The sequence below is a fragment of the Agelaius phoeniceus genome, chromosome 9 (genome assembly GCF_051311805.1).
Source record: "Agelaius phoeniceus isolate bAgePho1 chromosome 9, bAgePho1.hap1, whole genome shotgun sequence".
Lineage (NCBI taxonomy): Eukaryota > Metazoa > Chordata > Aves > Passeriformes > Icteridae > Agelaius > Agelaius phoeniceus.
Window position 1 is genome coordinate 25,691,961 of NC_135273.1, and position 18,507 is coordinate 25,710,467.

General features: G+C 38.1%; 1 protein-coding gene across 3 annotated transcripts in view; it reads left to right on the top strand.

The window, feature by feature from the left end:
- Window positions 1-18,507, top strand: part of NRG3 (neuregulin 3) — a 393,136-nt gene that overhangs the window by 277,956 nt on the left and 96,673 nt on the right. For all 3 annotated transcript variants that reach the window (XM_077183308.1, XM_077183307.1, XM_054637248.2), the window contains exon 3: window positions 8,331-8,404. In XM_077183308.1, the coding sequence (XP_077039423.1) occupies window positions 8,331-8,404 (74 nt within the window). The remainder of the gene's footprint in view (window positions 1-8,330; window positions 8,405-18,507) is intronic.

Genomic DNA, 18,507 nt, shown 5'->3' on the forward strand with positions numbered 1-18,507 from the left:
TCTGAAGAAGACCATAATAAGAGAGCTTGACAATACAGGATTTCTCCTTTCTGCACAAAATGACAAAGGTATATTTATTTTATTACCCAAATGGCTTTAGTGTTTACATTGCCACCATTATTGCATATCTCTTGATAACTTTACCTCAAAAAATTCCAGCCACAGGGAAGGCTGTGCTGATCTTGTGACACTGCTATTCCAGCAGCACTGGCAGGGATGATGCTGTTCAGTAACAGGCTGAAGGTCACACAGGAGGAGAGTGGGGTGGCTCCTGGAGCTGAGCCGCTGAGCAGGCAACCTCAGGTTTTTTCCTTCTAAAGGTTTTAGTCTTTAGAAATTAGTTCCTTTGAAATAAGAATGAATACAACCAGAATGACCTGTTCTGCTCCTTTTGTGTGTATGTGATGGGGAGGATTTTGTAGCACTGTCTACAGGCAGTGTGAACTCTGCTGCCTTTCTTTCACCTGAATTCAGAAGAGAATTATCAGGAACACATAGCTGAGTTCAGTTCAGTTGATTTATGATTAGGAATTCAAGAGAAGCAAATGTATTCATCAAATTTCCTAGGGACGTCTTGTCAGAGACGAATTCTAATCCACAAAATGATCTTAAATGGGAACAATGACTTTGCTGATTGTTGCTTTCTGCTGCCATTATTTTGAAAATGGAATCAAGAAAGAGCCTTGTATGTATGACCAGTATGTTCTGGCAGCAAGCATGTCGGATCTGTGCTACCCATTGTAGTTACTGTTATTTCATAATACTCCAATCCTCAAAGTTTTCCTTTTTGTTGGGCTTGGCAGGTGGTGGCAGAGCATGGGTGGCTTCTCATGCAACTGCCTACTTTTACAAAAAGTGTTGAGAAGAGATGAAAATTGTTCATTCAAATGTAGGTAGGTCCTTTTGTGAACACTGTTTTTTTCTGTGCATAATTACATCTTATACAGAAAATGGCCACATTTCTAGTTTTCCATTGGGAAAAAAGTTTCCTTTTTGCACAGGTAAATAATAATGTCACTGATGGGTCAGGTACTATCTGTAGTCAAGGGGTATTTCCTGCACCTAATACACACCCTTTAGTCTAAAGCATGCTCATGCAAACCCTACTAAATTACAAATATTTTGGCTGGTGAAGCTTTATTAAGTTGCATTAATAACTCATGGACCAAAACACTCAACTCTCTAGAATTTTTTTGTGGTGTGGGTTAAGTCATACAAGAAACTCATTCAGAAGGTTAAATCTATATAGTGATACTTTTGCCATAATGTCATTGCAATACATAGAGTTTTCAGGAAAAAAGAATATTCTGCACAAGACTAAAACATTCTGTATCATAGGGCAACTTTAAAGATTTTTATTTTTTTAGTCAGCAATTTTAAAGATCTCCAGAGAGTGGCCTGTTTGAATTTTAAAACTAGTCTTCCTCTGGGCTTTAAATGATATTTAATATGCTAAGGAAGGGTTATTCTGCAAAATGTTCCTCTATTTGAACTTTGGTAGGCAATTACAGTGTATGTCAAATTGTTCTTATCTCTGAAATGTGATGTGTGGAGACCATAGAGAATACAGTAGCAGAGGCATGTTTATCTCCTGCCTTGAAGTCAGGGGCCATGGTTTGTGTAGACCATTGGGTAGGAGTTAAGGATACTTTACTGACACCTCTGAGTGGCTCCAATTATTTTTTTCCAAACCAGGTATAAAAACAGGTACAAAGCAAATGTCTCACTGAATTGCTGAGGGGTTTTGAGTTCCTGGCAGAGGCACTCTGTCTCTGTAGGTAAGCACTGGCTTGATGTGACCTTGAGCTTCTTAGGAGAGGAGTCTGTGACAAGCAGTATTCAATGTAGATATTATTACTAGACAAGCTGAATTCCTGGGTGTATTTTAAATTTTGTCAAAAAATTAAATAGAAATTTTTGCTGCCATTTGAAAAATGATCTTTATTATGCAGGGCCAGGTTGGTAGTCTTGCATGCCCCATGAAAAGCAAAGGATCCTTTGTACTTCTAGCCTGGGCTGGAAACAAAAAATTCAATTTCTCTGAGCATTTTTTGGTCGTGCTATTGAATTGGGAAATATTCAATGTAATAAAGTGAAAAATGTATTTGACAGTTTTTGAAAAAAGTCCAGGGTTCTGTTGCTTTTATTAAGTAGCTGGAAGCCAAAGATTTTAATGTTGGGCTTGTAATATTTGTGGGGAGGAAAGTGGGAAGAGACACATCCATCAAACCTGTTAAGCCACTTAGGAGTGAGTTTGCACCTCTCCTTACAATTACCTCATTTGTTGTTATAATTGCCATCTTTAACAAATGGCTCTTGAAGGGCACCAAACCCCACGATACCAAATATAAATCTTACATCTTTCAGTCCTTTTATTGATTTCTTAGATTTTTTTTTTCTAACTAGGTCCAGTCCCTGGTAGATGTTTTCAAAAAAGAGTTTTGAAGGGTTTTTATTTATAAAGATGGCAATCTTAGGCAGGCCTAATATAAAGCAAGGGTCTTGTTTTCATTTGTTTTTTCAAGTATTGAAGGTGGCTTTCATCTGTGCTGTGTGAGGCTTTGAATATGGTGTGAAATCACTTTCCATTTATTCAAAATCTTTCTCGTGGCTGATGACTGCCATGCATAATGAAAGACTATGTTCATTTATCATCCATGGTAAATCATTGATCACAGAGGTGTCTTGTGGAGAAACCTAATCAAAGTTTTTCAGTTTTTCTGGTTGGTTAAACTCAGAACAGCATAGAAATGATTGCTCAGTTAGTTGGTTAAACATTTGGTTTATTAGGTGATACAGACCATTTCTAAGGTTTTTTTGTGGTTTACAGATGTGGTTTGTTGTTACGGAGATTAAGGCAGATGGCAAAGGTAATTCTTATCCCTTGAAAAACATAAATACCATGTATTAGTGTGAACTGTTATCCAGGTGTGGATATGCCACAAATGAATTTGATAGCAAATAACTGTCAATAATGTATTTATATATCTTTGGATACAAAACCTAACCAGAGTTGTAAGTGAATTCAGTAGTCTGGAACCATTACGTAACAATTCTGCTTAGGCTATGTGCACTGATTAAGAATATGAAACTTTCTTTTTTCTTTTTTTCTTTTCTTTTAAGGAAACACCTTCAAATTAAAGAAAATTTGTCTGTTGTTGAGGGAAGGGAAATTATCATTAGTTCAGGTTCTGTCATGGATGGCTTGAATGGCTTTACTAACATATCTTGTTAATTTTATTTCTTGTTATGACCTACCTGTTAGGAAAGACAAAGAAGGCAAACCATCTGTATCAGGAGAGGAATGATCATTCAGTAGTTCCAGCATAATTATGGATGAGGCATTTGAGTCAAATCCACATAACTCCTTTTCAAATGTTAAAAGCCTCATTTAGTTCAGTGGTTCCTACAGAGGATTTACTAAAGTGTCCCCATTTAGTTTCTCCAAGGCTAAAGGATCCTGAAACACTGGAGTCAACAAATTAGCTGGAAGTTTTATTATCTAAATCTGGGGAATGTCTCAGGGCTTTGTAGCTGTGACCTCTACTCTTTATGCCATCTACTGAGAGAGCATAGCAGTCCTTCTCTCTTAGAGGATAAATAAGAGCTGCAGTATGTTCTCTTATTGGCATCTGAATCTTAGTGCAGGGGATATAATGGTGACAGGAGAAAATAATTTGCAACTGATCCACTGAGATGGATTATTCTAATTAATATCATCTTTGAGACTGCCAATTTGCAGTTTTACAAGGGGATGGAAATGTATGTTGATTTGGATTCACTGCAAAAATTAAATTTCATTTTTCAGAGGTACTATTAATTCCATCTTTGAAATTGGATTACTTCTGTTTATGAGACTAGAATCAGATTATAGGTTCATATAAGTTAATCTTTTGGGCACTGTGCTATTATGACTTTTTTTTTTTAATATTACAAATCACCTTTGGCCTAGGACATGCTTGTTTTTCCTGGTGTGTAGTCCTACATCTTTCTCTTCTGGTGTAGTCTGTCCCTGAGATGCCACATATCATTTTCAACATTTTCATTTGAAATAAACTCGCATATTATATTTTTGCCAAATTCTTTGTGCAGAAAAACTATTTTCTGCATATTTCTTCACATGGTCAGAGGCAATGTAATCACCACACTTGGGGAAGAGGGAGAATTGTTTCCATTTCAGATGGATGGATATCACAGAGAATGAGGAAAGGGATGGGGATTTAGTATTGCCTTCTTTTGTAGCCTCTGCAGTTTGCTGCTGCCACTCTCTCTCTTCTGCATTCTCCACCTTCCTGTCCCTTGACAAGTAAATATTTAGGCTTAATAGGGATGTGGAGCTCTATATGGAAGTGTTTGGGGAAAATGTAAATCCTGATATTATTGGCTTCCTGGCCTGAAGTTTTATGTCCTACCCTGAGTCTTCTATGTAGGTTCTCTTTCTTCCCTTTCTGCTGTCTTAAATCTATTTTATTCTTAATCTTTGTTTATTGTGCAATTTGCTCCCCCTCACCCACATTCACTTTATTTTTTCAAACGTATCCAACATTAAAAATTAGAGTGCTGTGTTAGTCTTATGAGTGACAGTCATATATTTGAAATGTCCCTTGGCTCCATAAGGTTGTACAAGAAACAGTTCTGGAAAATTTCCACAGAAAGTGTCTGTGATCACTTTGACTAGAACAAACATGTATTAGTACTGTTTAACATTAGCAAAAACAATGAAAGAATGAATAAAGTCTCTCATACTGTACTTACTTTTTAGGTGCAAATGTGCTTAAGTAAAAAGGAAAAAAGCCTTCTCACGAGGAATGAGAGATGTGTTTGTGCCTGTATGTTTTCACACAGAGGTCATTGTGGCTGACTTCACAAAGTGCAATGCACAATGCAGTTTGTTACTGGTGACCTCAAAAAAATCATCTGGGAAAGTACATTGCCAAAAAAAGATGTCAAGAAGACACGATGAAATAATCCTAGCTGAATTTAGCACTTATCCCTTAGGGATATGCTGTTTGCAAGCATTTCAGCAGTGCAGAGTGGCTTTACCTGTGCTTGTCTTTTCATACTGTGTAATCAGAAGGATTTAGCTAATTCCATTCATACAGCACAATCCTGTTCATATTTTTGGTCTAGAGCCTAGACAGACACACTCATTTGGGTGAAAATCTGAATGCAAAAAGAGAATTTCTTTTTTTCCCTATTTACTTTGCAAAGAGGCTGCAATTAACACCACTTTTAGACCCCTTTGCGTGGTGTGCACTTAAGCCCAGGCCTGCTGATGCAGCGCCGTGCTTGGAGCTGTTCCTGGTGCTGGAATGGATCTTAGCCTGTCCTCTCCAGCCTTTGCTGCAAAGGTCCCACATTCACATCAGATCTTTTGCTTTGCTACAGGCAATATCTTATCCATGTTATTTTTATTTTCTATTTTTTCTTTTTTTTTTTAATGGTGTCTCTAATAAACATTAGTTTGTCTCAGAATTGAGTGATCATTTCTGAAACCATGAGCTGCACCTAAGCATTTCTCAAGGTTTCTCTGGTAACTCATGGCTTTTTTATTGAATCCATAAATATGTATTTGATCATTCACACTGCATATGGCAATATTGAGTGACCTCATTTGGACTTTGCTGAACTTGTGTATGTGTCACCACAGTGCTGCTTTCATAGGGTTTTCTGCAGTGGGTTGTTGTGCTTTCTTACCTAGAGGTGTGATACCAATGAGCAGCATGTGTGCATATCACATCTGCCTATTTAGGACACATGGTAGATGCTTTTGCTAAGATTATGGGATGCCACAACATGATCAACTTTTATCATATTGTAGCATTATAACTGTCAAATGTATATTCTGCAAGGCTTAAGGACTTTACATGCACAAGTTTGAACTCGGGTGTCATAATGGCAGAGCAGTTATTGCAAATCCTTGCTTTCAGATATTTAAAAAAGAATTTGTTAAGGGAAGCTGAAGACTTAAATTTTATCTTTGCTGAAAAACTTAATGCAGTTTAAAAAAACCAAGCTATGTTTGGCCATCCAGTTGTAGAATAATTGAGGCTGAAAAAGCCCTTTAGGATCTGTAAGACCAAACGTTAACCCATGTCTAAACCTCAGCACCACATCTACACAGCTTTAAGTACCTCCAGGGATGCTGACCCCACCACTTCCTATGGCAGCCTGTTCCAATGCCTGACCACAGTTTCAGTAAAGGATTTTTTCCTAATGCCCAATCTAACCCTTCCCTGGTGCAGTTTGAGGTTATTGCCTCTGATCCTGTCACTTCTTACCTGGGAGAAGAGACCAACCCCCACCTCACTGCACCCTCTTTTCAGGGACCTGTAGAAGAGCATAAGGTCCCTCCTGAGCCTCCTTTTCTCTGGCTAAACCTGCCCAGTTCCCACAGCAGTCTCCTTTGTGCTCCACTCCCTTCACCAGCTCCATTACCCTTGTCTGGACTCGCTCCAGCACCTGAATGTCCCTCTTGTATTGAGGGACAGAGAACTGGACACAGGATTCAAGGTGCAGTCTCACCATGATAGGTATTATCTGAGTGTGAGGTTATGGTGTTGCATTAAAAGATTGTCCTTTGGAGTATCATCCACCTCTGCACTAAATTTTGAAAGAAACACGTTCCCCTTGTGACGTGTTTGTCAGAGGTACAGGTAAGTGAAAATGTCCATGTGCACTGATGAGCTCTGGGCACAGCTCTTCAGGAAATACCACTCTGTGACTCTCCTCACATGCCTTTATTACCAACACTTTAGATTAGAGGGTCTTAAGTCTGTAATACGGGATTTATAACAGGGCAGGTGCAAATGTGTGTCAAAAAGTGAATAGAAAATGCTCAAAGAAAGCAAGAATCCCCACCAGTGCAGGTTGTACTTAAGCTTTGGTGTGGGGTCTGCCAGCTCCTCTCAAGACTGTGCAGAAGGGTTTCTTTTTGATGTGAGGCAGCTTCTGCTGTTTCATAATCAGAGGCAGAAGATGCATGGGTCAGTACCTGAGTACATGTGGACTTCACTTTTTTCTGACAAGTGGACAGTTATAATTAATTGAGCATTTTTTCTTTGACCAATAGCTTATGGCTGCTGACATGGGATCTGAATGAAACAAAACCTGAACAGTTTTTTCAAGTCAGTTATTTTATAGATAAGGTGATCTCAAAGCAGTACCTCATATCCATCAGGGAGAAAGGCCAAAAGGGAGGTTTTGAAATATTATATGTATGGGGGTTTGAATCTTTTTTCTTACTGCAGATTTTTTACTACATCTTTGGGTCTGATGGGAACATATTTTACATATTTTCTCACAAATGTTCTTCCTAATCCCTGAGTCAATGCTGGTGAGATGCACTTCTCATTGAACCATTAATTTATAAAACCAAAAGCGTATTAAAAGGCAACATTTAGAGGAGGCCTGAGTACAAACATTGTGAAGGAACAGATAACTTCTTCTCCTGACATTATCCCATCATTCAAGCTGCAGTTGTCAACCCTAATGAAAGGTGGTGATGCTGATTTGAGCATATTGCTTATGTGATGTGCAAGAGCTCTGGGAGATAAGGAATCCCTGGTGCTATCATTTATAATTAAAGTGTCCATCACTTTCCTCTGAAAAACTGCTTGACGAATAAATAATTAAAGATCTGATTCTGATACACTTAGTTGAAATGAGACTTCTGAGAACAGTTCAAAAGCAGCAAATGGAATTTCTTCAAAGTAAGGCTTCAAGATAAATAATAGTATTACAATCTCAGTCAAAGCCAGTTCTTGTTTGTTGAGGCAGGAGGGTATTCTGGTTTATGTGCTTTAAAATCTAATCTCACAGGCATCTTAAACTTCCTGCTTGCAAACAATGCCTGATGATGTCTATCTAAGCACAGTATAAACTGGTATTAAAATTAATGGCTATCTAACTGTTCCCTGCTTTTTCAGACAGCCAGAGCATAAGTTGTCTGTCTCATGGTTTGTGCAGCATGGAAGCTTTATAAAGTGCTATGTTACCTGAAGAGTTTATTTTACTTGCAGATATGCATACTTTATACAGATTTTTTTCTTTGGTTGTTTCACTGAGTTGATATTTAAAAGAATGGTTATGCTAGAACAATGTTTGTTTTCATAGTTTCTAAAATAATCGAAAGGTTTGAGGGGAAATTTTTTTGAAATACACATTATTTTACCTGCTTCCATTGTGTTCCAGTAATAACCATGCTCCCACTGGAGTGCAAATAACTTGCATATTGTGGAGCTGCGGTGTTGGCAGGGTTGGTTTGGTGCCTTGAGATTAACCTTTCACTGCCGCATGCGTATGTTTGTCATTTATCCCCTTTTCCTCAGGTGCAAAGAGGGCTACCAAGGAGTCCGCTGTGACCAATTTTTGCCGAAAACCGACTCAATCTTGTCAGATCCAAGTACGTCAAATGTTTTTCTTCTATTTCCAATCCATGCTGGAGGCTGCTCTTGCCATGTGAGATGACCCTTTGCCTGTAGTCAGACAGTCCCTGCTGGGGGCCACTGCAGATGTGTGTCACAAACAGGGATGCTCTTGCTGGTAGGGTAAAACCACGTCCTCCAGTCTCTGTTCCTGTGAAATGTGCTGCTCCAGCAGGGCACGTGGTTCCTTGTGCTTTGGAATAATACTGTCCCTGCTTAGAGCCAAAACATTTGTGTTTCTCTACTTTTGAGTCAACAACAAATAAAATTACGTAATCCAAAAGGAAACCTGGTATAGAGTGCAAAGTGGTTCCTTCAAAAGGAAATAAATGCACATTGTGTGGCACTGAAGAGATTATAATCTCCTTGAAAATAGATTATATCAGTTTACATGGAAGTTAATTATTTTTCACTTTGACAAGTCATTTCCTGTCTATTTGCATAAATAATAAATAATAAAGATGTACTTTCAGATAGTACTGTGGAGACAAAGTAACTTTCTACATGTCAGAATAACATCTGCATATATCTTCTCTTACTCCACTGTTTCTCTTTCTAAATTCTCTTGACTAAAAAAACTATGCCAAAAATACTATCCCAGATGAATTTTTGGAAGATCAATCCATTTAATTATGTTTATCTTACATTTTTAAATGAAGTGACGTACAACAAAGGGTCATATCCAATCTCTTGGTTTTGTTCATATACCTGGAAACTGTAGCATATTAAGTCTTCTGGTTTTGGGTACTCTTTAAGATTAGATTTTAGTTATTTTGGTTTTGGTTTTTTTGGCTTGGTTTTTTTTTGAAGAGCAATGCTTGTTTTTCTAGTCTTTGTGCTTTTTAATTTATTTTCTTCTGTTTTTCCATGTGAAAACCTGTTTCCAAAGGCACCTGTTGCTTTGTAGTTCTCTGTGTTGTATAGCTCCCATTTCGGTTTGCTTTGTGTTTGGTTTATTTTCTCCTTAGCTTGACCTTTAATGGTGAAGTGCAGAGCTTGTAGTGAATAGGCAGATTGTACCTCAGCCAAGTTGTATGTGCATGTGTCAGTACAGAAGCTGTGTATATGTCAGAGAAAAAGGTAGTTTGTATCCTGTGAATCTGGGAAATGACAGCTGATGAACAGCAGCACAGGGTGGTACCTGTCTGACCTGGTTTTCACAGGGGACTCTGGCTTTACTCTCTCAAGAGTAGAGGTTAAATCCATGCAGATCCAACACAAAGCCCCAAAAAGGCTCCCAGATTGGGCTGCATCTAACAAGACCAAAATCCCCACAGTCTTTATCTAGTGCAGACAGTATTTTTTTCTTTCTTCATGTTGGTTGCACAGACTTGCTTCTCTTTTTTAGGAGATGCATACTCAAGTTGGGTTCTGGCTGGATTGCTTCCAGAGCATTTTTCAGCCACATGATAGTGAGGCTAAGTGCTACTGAAACAGCCTTTTTATACCTTCTGAAAACAAAAACTACTTTTTTCTTTTTATTTTGTTGAGATTTTCTTTCCAAATTGTATTATTTAGAGTATGTACAGAGGAGGGGCTTTGGCTTGACATTGTCATGGGTCCACTGGGCACACCTGTGGCCCAAAAGGAGCCTCTCTTTTAGTATGGATGAAGAAGGTTAACATGAGTTAGGTACGTTTCTAGTCAGTTTTGAAATTTATCTTGTATTTGAGCCTTGTCTGTTTTCAAAAGAGGAAAATACAGGACCAGTTCAGGTCCATTTCTGTGTGCTGGCATAATGTGATATACCTCAGTGTGTGTGTGTGCACATGCACTTGTTCTAAGGATGTCAAGCCTGGAAGGAAGATAATTGAACTTTCTGCTGCAGCTGGACAGTAACAACATTTTGTTCAGGAGTTAAATCAGTTATCTTCCTTCTGGTGAGAGGAAAAAAAAGTTATATCATGCTGATAAGTAGCACTCAGTAGCAGAAGTGTTTTATTTGCATAACCTGAGGAGTATAAAAAGTATTTGACACAGTAGTCAAGCACAGTATTATCATCTTCAAAGGCTCTGGGTTTGCACTGCCAAAACTTAGGTTTGTGGTTGAATGTGTTTGGACTAGAAAGAGAATGGCTGAAGGGTGAATTTGGAGGTGGCTTCAGAAAGAAGCGATTTTTTAAATGCAACACTAAATTTCTGAAATCTGGAAAATGCGATGAGGACTCTTTTGTCTGGGCTGCATGGAGCCAGCACTGGCTGGTGTCAGTCAAGCTTTGTGAACAAGTCCAGCACATTTGAGTTTCATGGGATTGCTTAGGGTGTTCTGGTGTGAATGTGCTGTTGATGACACATCTGCTAGCATTTAGCTTATTTGAAGTTTGCATGCATGAAGTACTGAAGCAATGTTTTTGTCTTACCTTGCCTGTGATACCACAGGTTGTATTTTCAGAATATACCCTTGTCATGCCTGGGAAGTGAATCTGTGCCAGTCACTTGATAAATAGCAACAATTTTGTTATAAAGTTGTTACTTATGTACATGAGCCAAAGCATCTTGATTTTTTTGTTGTTGTTGTTGTTTTTTAAATAGCCTGCTAAAACAAACCAAGCTTGTTCAGTGTAGCTATTATCTGCATGTTATTTTCATATTGGAAAATAGTGTGTTATGGCCCTGCAATACTTTTAACACCGGCTTCTTACTTCATTCTAGATGTATGCTAGGCAGGTCTTGGCTTTGCATCACAGATATTAATACAAATTATGTATTGTTTAATATGGATTAATGCATGCCTAGATCACATCCATGTAGTTTAATTCAAGTAACTGATGAAGGTATTTAAGATGATTCTGTTTTCAGGAAACACTTCTTGAAACTACTAGATGGTGTTTCAAAGTTCCTGAATTGGCATCCATGGTTTCTTGCAGTCAGATCTGCCACCTGCTACCTTCCTTCAGCTCAAAGATAGGAATAAAGTCCTAAGGAAAAAAATTTAAAACACACACAGGTACCACTGTCAAAACACTCCAGGCAGAGGCTCTGTGACTGGACCTTTATGCATCACAGGTGTAACAGCTTCCACTTCCCTTAATATCTCTACTCTTGGCAAGGTTTTCTGGCTATAAGAGAAACTTGTTGAAAAAGAATCCAAAACAGTCCAAACACAAGTAGCTTGAGAAGTTTGGTAATCTTGGAATATGAGAGAAACTTGCCTAAAACATGGGAGCCTAACAAAATAATAATGTCACCTATAGGGCAAAAGACTGCATGGCAAAGCCACCCAGGCTCACAGGCTCTGTCAAGAGGAGAAAATCTGTCAGCCATGCTAACAGTGTGCAGGAGAAGTCCCTGAACTCTGTCTCAGTCATCTTCTCCATTATATGGAGGAAATAATAATGGGATAAAAAGAACAGAAACAGTAGTCACATGCTGGACGGAAAGTATATTTAGAATATTACTTCAGCTTTCTTTGTCTGGGCTACATCCTCTGTAAATACAGCTAACAGCAATGGTAGAACACTTCTATTTTCAGCATTTTAAGTACAACCTTAATGTAACTTAATGCACAAGAAATTTTTCTGTAGTCCTATGTGTATCTGTAGGGTTGGGAACTTATTTATGACATAAATTGTAGAAATGTTCTCCTGTATTATGCTTTATTGTGTTCTGGAGCAGACCTGTGTAGCCCAATCACTCCTGAAAGGTAATTTGTATGTAGGCTGCAGATATTTCTTTTAATCTGCTTTTTTACTGAGGCAAAGTAAAACCTTTAGAGCTTTGACTGTTCTGTAGGCATAGTCCAAAGTGGGGAATGAGACACTGAAAATGAGTTTATCACCTAACCTCATTTTACCAAATTGTTCCTTTTTACCTACAAGTATTTTGTTCTTAGCATTGAAAACACTTTTCTATGTAAACTGTTTCTATGTAAAACTGTTTCAGTTTTACAGTGTTCAGTATTATTTTTTTCTTCATCATATTAACATTCCCATTTGTCCCATTTGACTCAGAAGCTTGAGTAAAGAGGGATCCCCTATCAAATATTGGGGATGTTATCCAATCCTTCTGCAGAATTAATGCATTATTTCCTAGAAGAATGAAAGTGGGCTGGAAAGCTTATAGATTACCAGACCATGCTCCTGCTGTTGCAGTCAGCCCCATCACATAATTTCTTCAGTAACCTGATCATACTTCACTCACAATCTGTGTGAACCAGCCACCAGAAAGAGGGTTTGTTTGGCATCCCTGCTCTGAGGATTTCAAGAATTTTCAGCTTCCAGACAAAACTTACAGCAAAATGTGTCAATTTTTTGTGCTTTGTTAAAATGCTTCACTTCAACTTTGATTTTTTTTTTTCTCTTGGTTTCCATGTTGTTATGTTTGAACTTTGTTAAACTGGCTTTTTCAAATGTCAAAAGTCTTCTTCCTACTGAGTGAGCTATAGCCTGTGGTCTTAGAGCACTTTAACCTGTGACAACATGGCACACGTTTCTCTTTGAATCTCATCAAAGAGAAACCTGCAAGTGTCATATCTGGAACCTGCAGTTGCTCGTTCTTAGATTACTGTAGCAAAGGATCAAACTCCCTCTTCTGGAAGACTGGGGCTGTTGATAAGAAAAACAACTATAGCTAGGTTACAAATGAAAAAATGTCTTTCCAAAAATGTATTAAAAACCCCAAGACCCCCACTAATGTCCTCAAAAAAAAACCAAAAAAAGCTCCCCAAGAAAATCTTAGGCATTTCATTTTATTTTTTATTCCTCCTCTCTAGTTTTGTGTATGTGAGATCATAGGATAATTTATGTTGAAGGAGAAGTCTGGAGAACTCAGGAAGTTCAGCCTCCTGCTTTGAGCAGACATGGCTTTGAAGTCTGTGCTACTGCACTGGACACCACAGAGGTTTTTTGCAAAGGGGCTCTTATCAAATGGAGGATAAGGAGCATCAACATTGTGAAATATTTCTAAAGTATATTTTCAAATAATTTAAATACATACAATGAATCTTGTGCTCCTCACCGAATGACTGATTTTCTAGGGCCTGAATAATTTTTTTGTTAAATCTACTTAACCTTTCTGAATTTGTCAGAGTTCCTTCTGAATTTGCTTTTTTCCCTCCTATTTTGATTTCTAGAAGGTATAGAAGAAAATAAGATTTTGCTGTTGGAAGGACTTCAAAGGTTGCATGAAAATAGGGGCAATTAGGAGTGGGAGACTACCCAGAGGTGGATATATCTGAGTTTTGTGGAGGAAAAGTCCTTCTTAAACAGATTTAACATGGGACTTACTTAATCCCAGACAGAACTTTTGAAATCTAGATCGAAGTCTAAATTTTGTGGCTTAACTTAGTCTTAAAAACAAAAGGTTTTAAGTCCCTCTGCATTAATTTTTTCATCTGTTCCAGACTTTTTTTTTTTTTTTTCAGAAAAAGCATATGAAGAGAGAGCTTGTAGACCAAACTTCTTTTAGAGTGGCTGTCATTTTATCAAACTAATGGCAGAATGCCACACCACCAGTGTGTTCACAAAAAAAACATTAACTTTGCTCTAGGATGTTAAGCTTTTACAAAAGTTAAATAATCAAAAGGTGGTATTCTATTGGCTTGTACCATTAGGTTTTAAGAGTAAAAGATAGGGGGACTACAGTCAAGGGAAATCCCCCAAAAAAGACAAGGCAGTAGAAGATCTGTTAGCCTCCATCAAGTGGATCGGATGTTTCTCTCAACTGCAGTCTCTTCATAAAGGTGTGTAACAGAGTTCCTCCAGTTCAAATGCATCACAAATCAATCTAGATGAGTCCTGATGCATTAATGGATTGAAAGGAAGGAATTGCCTTAATTGAAATAGTAATAAAGAAGAAAAGCAACACAGTCTCTCCAGAAGTTTCAATAAGTTTAACTGTAGGTGAGAAAAAATGCCTCAAATGAGAGACAGGCTGAGGAATATGAAACATCAGCAAGGTAAAATAAGAAAAGATATCCCTGAGGCAATGAGGGACATTTTTTCCCTCCTCTTTGATCATCAGGCATGTAAAGACCTTGGGATATGGTCAATAAAAGATGATGTGTTTTCAAATCTGAGTTGTGTGGAAGCTGTAAAATTTTACATTCTGTGAGTAGTATGAAACATCTTGATTTGTTTTGTTGCTGGTTTTGTTTTCTTTTCCTTAAAATAAGAACTTAGGCTTTATTCTGCAGAGCTGGAATGGAATGTTCCAAACTAGAAGTGTGACATTAACAAAGGTTCAGTAAAAGTGTTCACCAGTGATAACTGGAAACGTGAATGTGTTCGTTATCAGAATGTCCTGAAACATTAAAGTCAAAGAGAGATTAATTGAAGTCACAGATTTGCCACTAACGCCATGGGCAAAGAAAATCAGTGGCAGTTTTGATAATGTTATTTCTTACAATCCTAAAAGCAAAATTTAAATTCGTGGGAAGCACCTAATAATATTTGATTCTATGGATAAGCTAACAGTGACTTGTCCAGAACGTGCAGTATAGATGGTTTGAGTAATTTTTTTAATTTCCTGTTTTCTCTGTCAGTACTGCCAAATAGATTTTCAAAATCAGAAGGATATTGGGAATCCTCATTTTTCTAATGAGGGGGGGAGAGTCTTTGAATTTTGTGTTGCTCTTCTCAAGTCAAAACAGGAAAAAAAAGTGCATTCATGTGAGTGCTGTTGCCAAATATTAGGCTGAATTGCTTTCATTACTTTTGTGTGCAAAACAGAGGTGGTTTGTCCCTACTTTCTTTGAATTGCCAGTCCTTTTGGAAAAGAAAAAAAAAAAAACAAACCAGCAGTGGGTTTGCACAACTACTCCCTCAACCTTCTGGCTTTCTGTCCAGAAATATTAGTAAGGGGGTTACAGTTTATTTCCATTTAATATTTCAGTTTTAAATTACATGTCAGCCTTTGCTAAATTCATGTGAATCTTTATTTAGGAATTACCTGAAATAACATTAAAATAAAAAGTCATACAGTTTTATTTGGAAAGATAGAAAAAAATCAATCTGAATTAGACCAAAATTCTTACATTAGTTTTAAAGAAGCATTAGTTCCTTATTCTTCTCTGTTCATCTCTTCTCCTGGAGGACAAGAATGTATTGGCATCTGGTTACTCAACATTGTTTTATTTTCAAACTTTTAATTTGAATTATTCAATTATGTCTGGTTTTGCTGTGGCTTTTACACCATAGATGGTCTTCTGGAATTCAGCTTGTGCAGGCCGCATCTTTGTGGACATTCTTACTAAGCAGCTTTCCCAAATCTGCTGTTGGCCATTCTGTGGCCGTGCAAGTACAAATACAGTTGAGGTCTATGTTCTGTGACACCCTGGAAGTCCCTTATTTCGCCTGTTACCCTCAGTAACTAACTCTTCTGACTTGTGTGCTCTTTACTGACAACATGTTACTGTTGGTGTCAATCTCCCGTGGACTTTTGGAAGGACTTTTCCTGATTTTGCCTGGATGGATAAGGTGCAATCACTGACTTGTCAGATCATATTTTTGGACCTCCTAGGAGAAAAATTCAGCAGTGTAGTGACCATAGTTCATGTTCAGGGAGAAAAGTGTAAGGAAAGATGGGCCATCATGAAATGACATATAGGAGAATTGCACAAAACATGACTGTAACTTAGCTGAAAACATTCATTTTGTCAAGTTCTTGTCTTTGTAAATTAGCTGCTCAGTTGTCCAAGAGGATCTTACTTTAGCAATACTATTTCACTTTACATCACAATTCTGATGTTAAATTCTTCATGGTTGGTTGAGATGGCATGGTATAGGTTTCTTTAAGATGTTGTTCCCTGTTGCAGGAGCTAGTAAGGACACATGGAGAAAAGAGATGGCTTTCTCTTATTGGCAGTTAATGCTGTCTTTGAATGTGTCTGTGTTAAAGCTAAGTCTGAATCAAATGTTTTGCCATCTCATCTGAGTGGTTCTGCATTAAATGATCCTGGTAAAAAATGCAGCAGGGTGGGGGCAGGTGCTGTGGGGTTCCTCATATTGTGATCTGCCCAGAGTACAGTTTTATGACTGTAAGTAGTAGACAGCAGGAAGATCAATTCTGCACTGCACCAGCACAAAGCTGAGGATCAGTCCAATGCACACTCACTGCCTTGAGAGTAAAAACATTAAGAGGCTCATATGTGAGAGCTAAAATTTCTTCCAAGAGCATTTCTGCTGAGTGTTCTGATCATCTTTTCAAAATGAATACCTCAGAAGAGCCTCTGTGCTCTCAGCTGATCTTCACTCTTTGCATTAAGTCCTTACTCCACTACAAGGATGCTCAATAAGGCAATTATTGTTGTTAGACTTTTCACTTTGCTTAGAGCTTCTATCAGTGTTGATTCAGCTAATTTGAACAATCTCTGCTCATGAAGGAAAACCAGGAATAAGTATCATTCAAAGTTAAAGTAGTGAGTGCTCTGTGTTGCTGTGAAGACCAGATTCTGCGAGGGCAATGTGTGTATGTACATACCTGCCTACAAGAATGGCAATCTTACTGGAAACATTATAGGTCAGTATTACCATGAGTTTGATTACCACATCAAAGTTATAATCTTTTGCTAAGAATAAAAACAGTACAGAGACTCCTGAAGGCATTTTCAGGCTCATTTCTTAGGCCTAATATAAAACACTTATATTTAGCAACAGGGAACAGCCACTTCTGGTTAAAACTTTACTGTGCAAGCCCAGCAATTTGTGTAATTATAATTTCCTGGATCAGAAAGATCAAATGATAGAATCTTGCTCTCACTGGGACTGGTAAATGTTTGTTAATGAATCCTTCAAGGTGGCATTGTCCTCACATGACTTTTATGCCACGTGTGACTGCTGTTTTCTAGTGGGTTTTGTATCAACCATTAGGGAGTCAGAATTGTCAGCCATGAGCATATGTATTCATACTCTTCAGTGATAAATTTGCTCATGGCAGGAATTTCTTTAAGACAAACCAGATCAGTGTTGTCCCAGAAGCAAACCAAAGAGCAGACTGGAAGAGGCAGTTCTTGATGAGGCCATGCTTGGAGGACCAGATTCACTTCCAGCCATTTCAGTGAGCACCCTGCTCTCAGAGGCCCTGGCTCTTTGCTCTCACTGCACGTACCTGTTTGCTCTAGAGGAAAAATACAATTGTTTGCTGCCATCAACAGTCAGAAGTTAATAAGGGGCCTGGGAGACAGAAAGCTCTTTTCTCTTGTGACTTCTGCACACAGCCTGAGTAACAGGTTTGACAATCCAGCTCTGGACGGTCATCCCAAGAAACGGTACTGAAACACAGAACAAGTAACAGCCAAAGCCCTGCCTGTCATTGCCCATTGCCTTTCTGCAAGAAATTCTGCTCTTTGACCTTGTCTTCCCCAAACACTTTAACACCTCAGCTGAGTTAGCAAGAGGAGAAGATTTGAGTGCATTACATATGCTGCTAAGGTACCAGATTGTTTGGTTTTTTAATCGTTTACCTTCTATCCCAACATATCTACTTTATGTCCCTGCCCGTTTGTGAGGGGCTTTTTCCTTCAGCATCTGAATTATGTTTCTATTAGTGAGTTTTCTCTCTCTGCCAGTCTTTGCTTCCACTCAGTATTTGCCATGTGCTTTTCTGTGATTCCTTCCCACACTGTCACTGCACATGGCCTCTGCTCCCTCTCTTGACACCAAGATTTGACTCCTCTGTTTCCAGTCTTCCAGATGAATGCCTTAATCACAAACAGCTTTTCACAGCCTGTCTGGTCTGTCTCATCTAGGCTTCCCTTTCGTCCTTACCTAAAATGTTTACTTTTTTGTTCCATAATGGAATAAAAAAATATAATTTACAGTTTAATTTAGTATCCTAAATGTTTACAATGAACAGATGTCCACATTTCATTTTGTTTCCAAAGGAGTTGGCTCCAATTATCTCTGAAGATACAGGGAGAGGTTAATACCTAATGCTTATCAGGAGAAAATATCCACTGTGTGGGCTGCTTGTGAAAAGCAGCATCTAAATTTAACTTGGATTCTTGTTTTGTTTGCTTTTAGTAAAACTGGTTTTTTTCTTGAAAAAAAGGTTGCATTTTCAATACAGACTGGTTTTATGTGTCTCGACAGTGCTTTTATTGTGAAGGCTTTTTCAGCTTCAGAAGGAACCTTATCTGGTACAG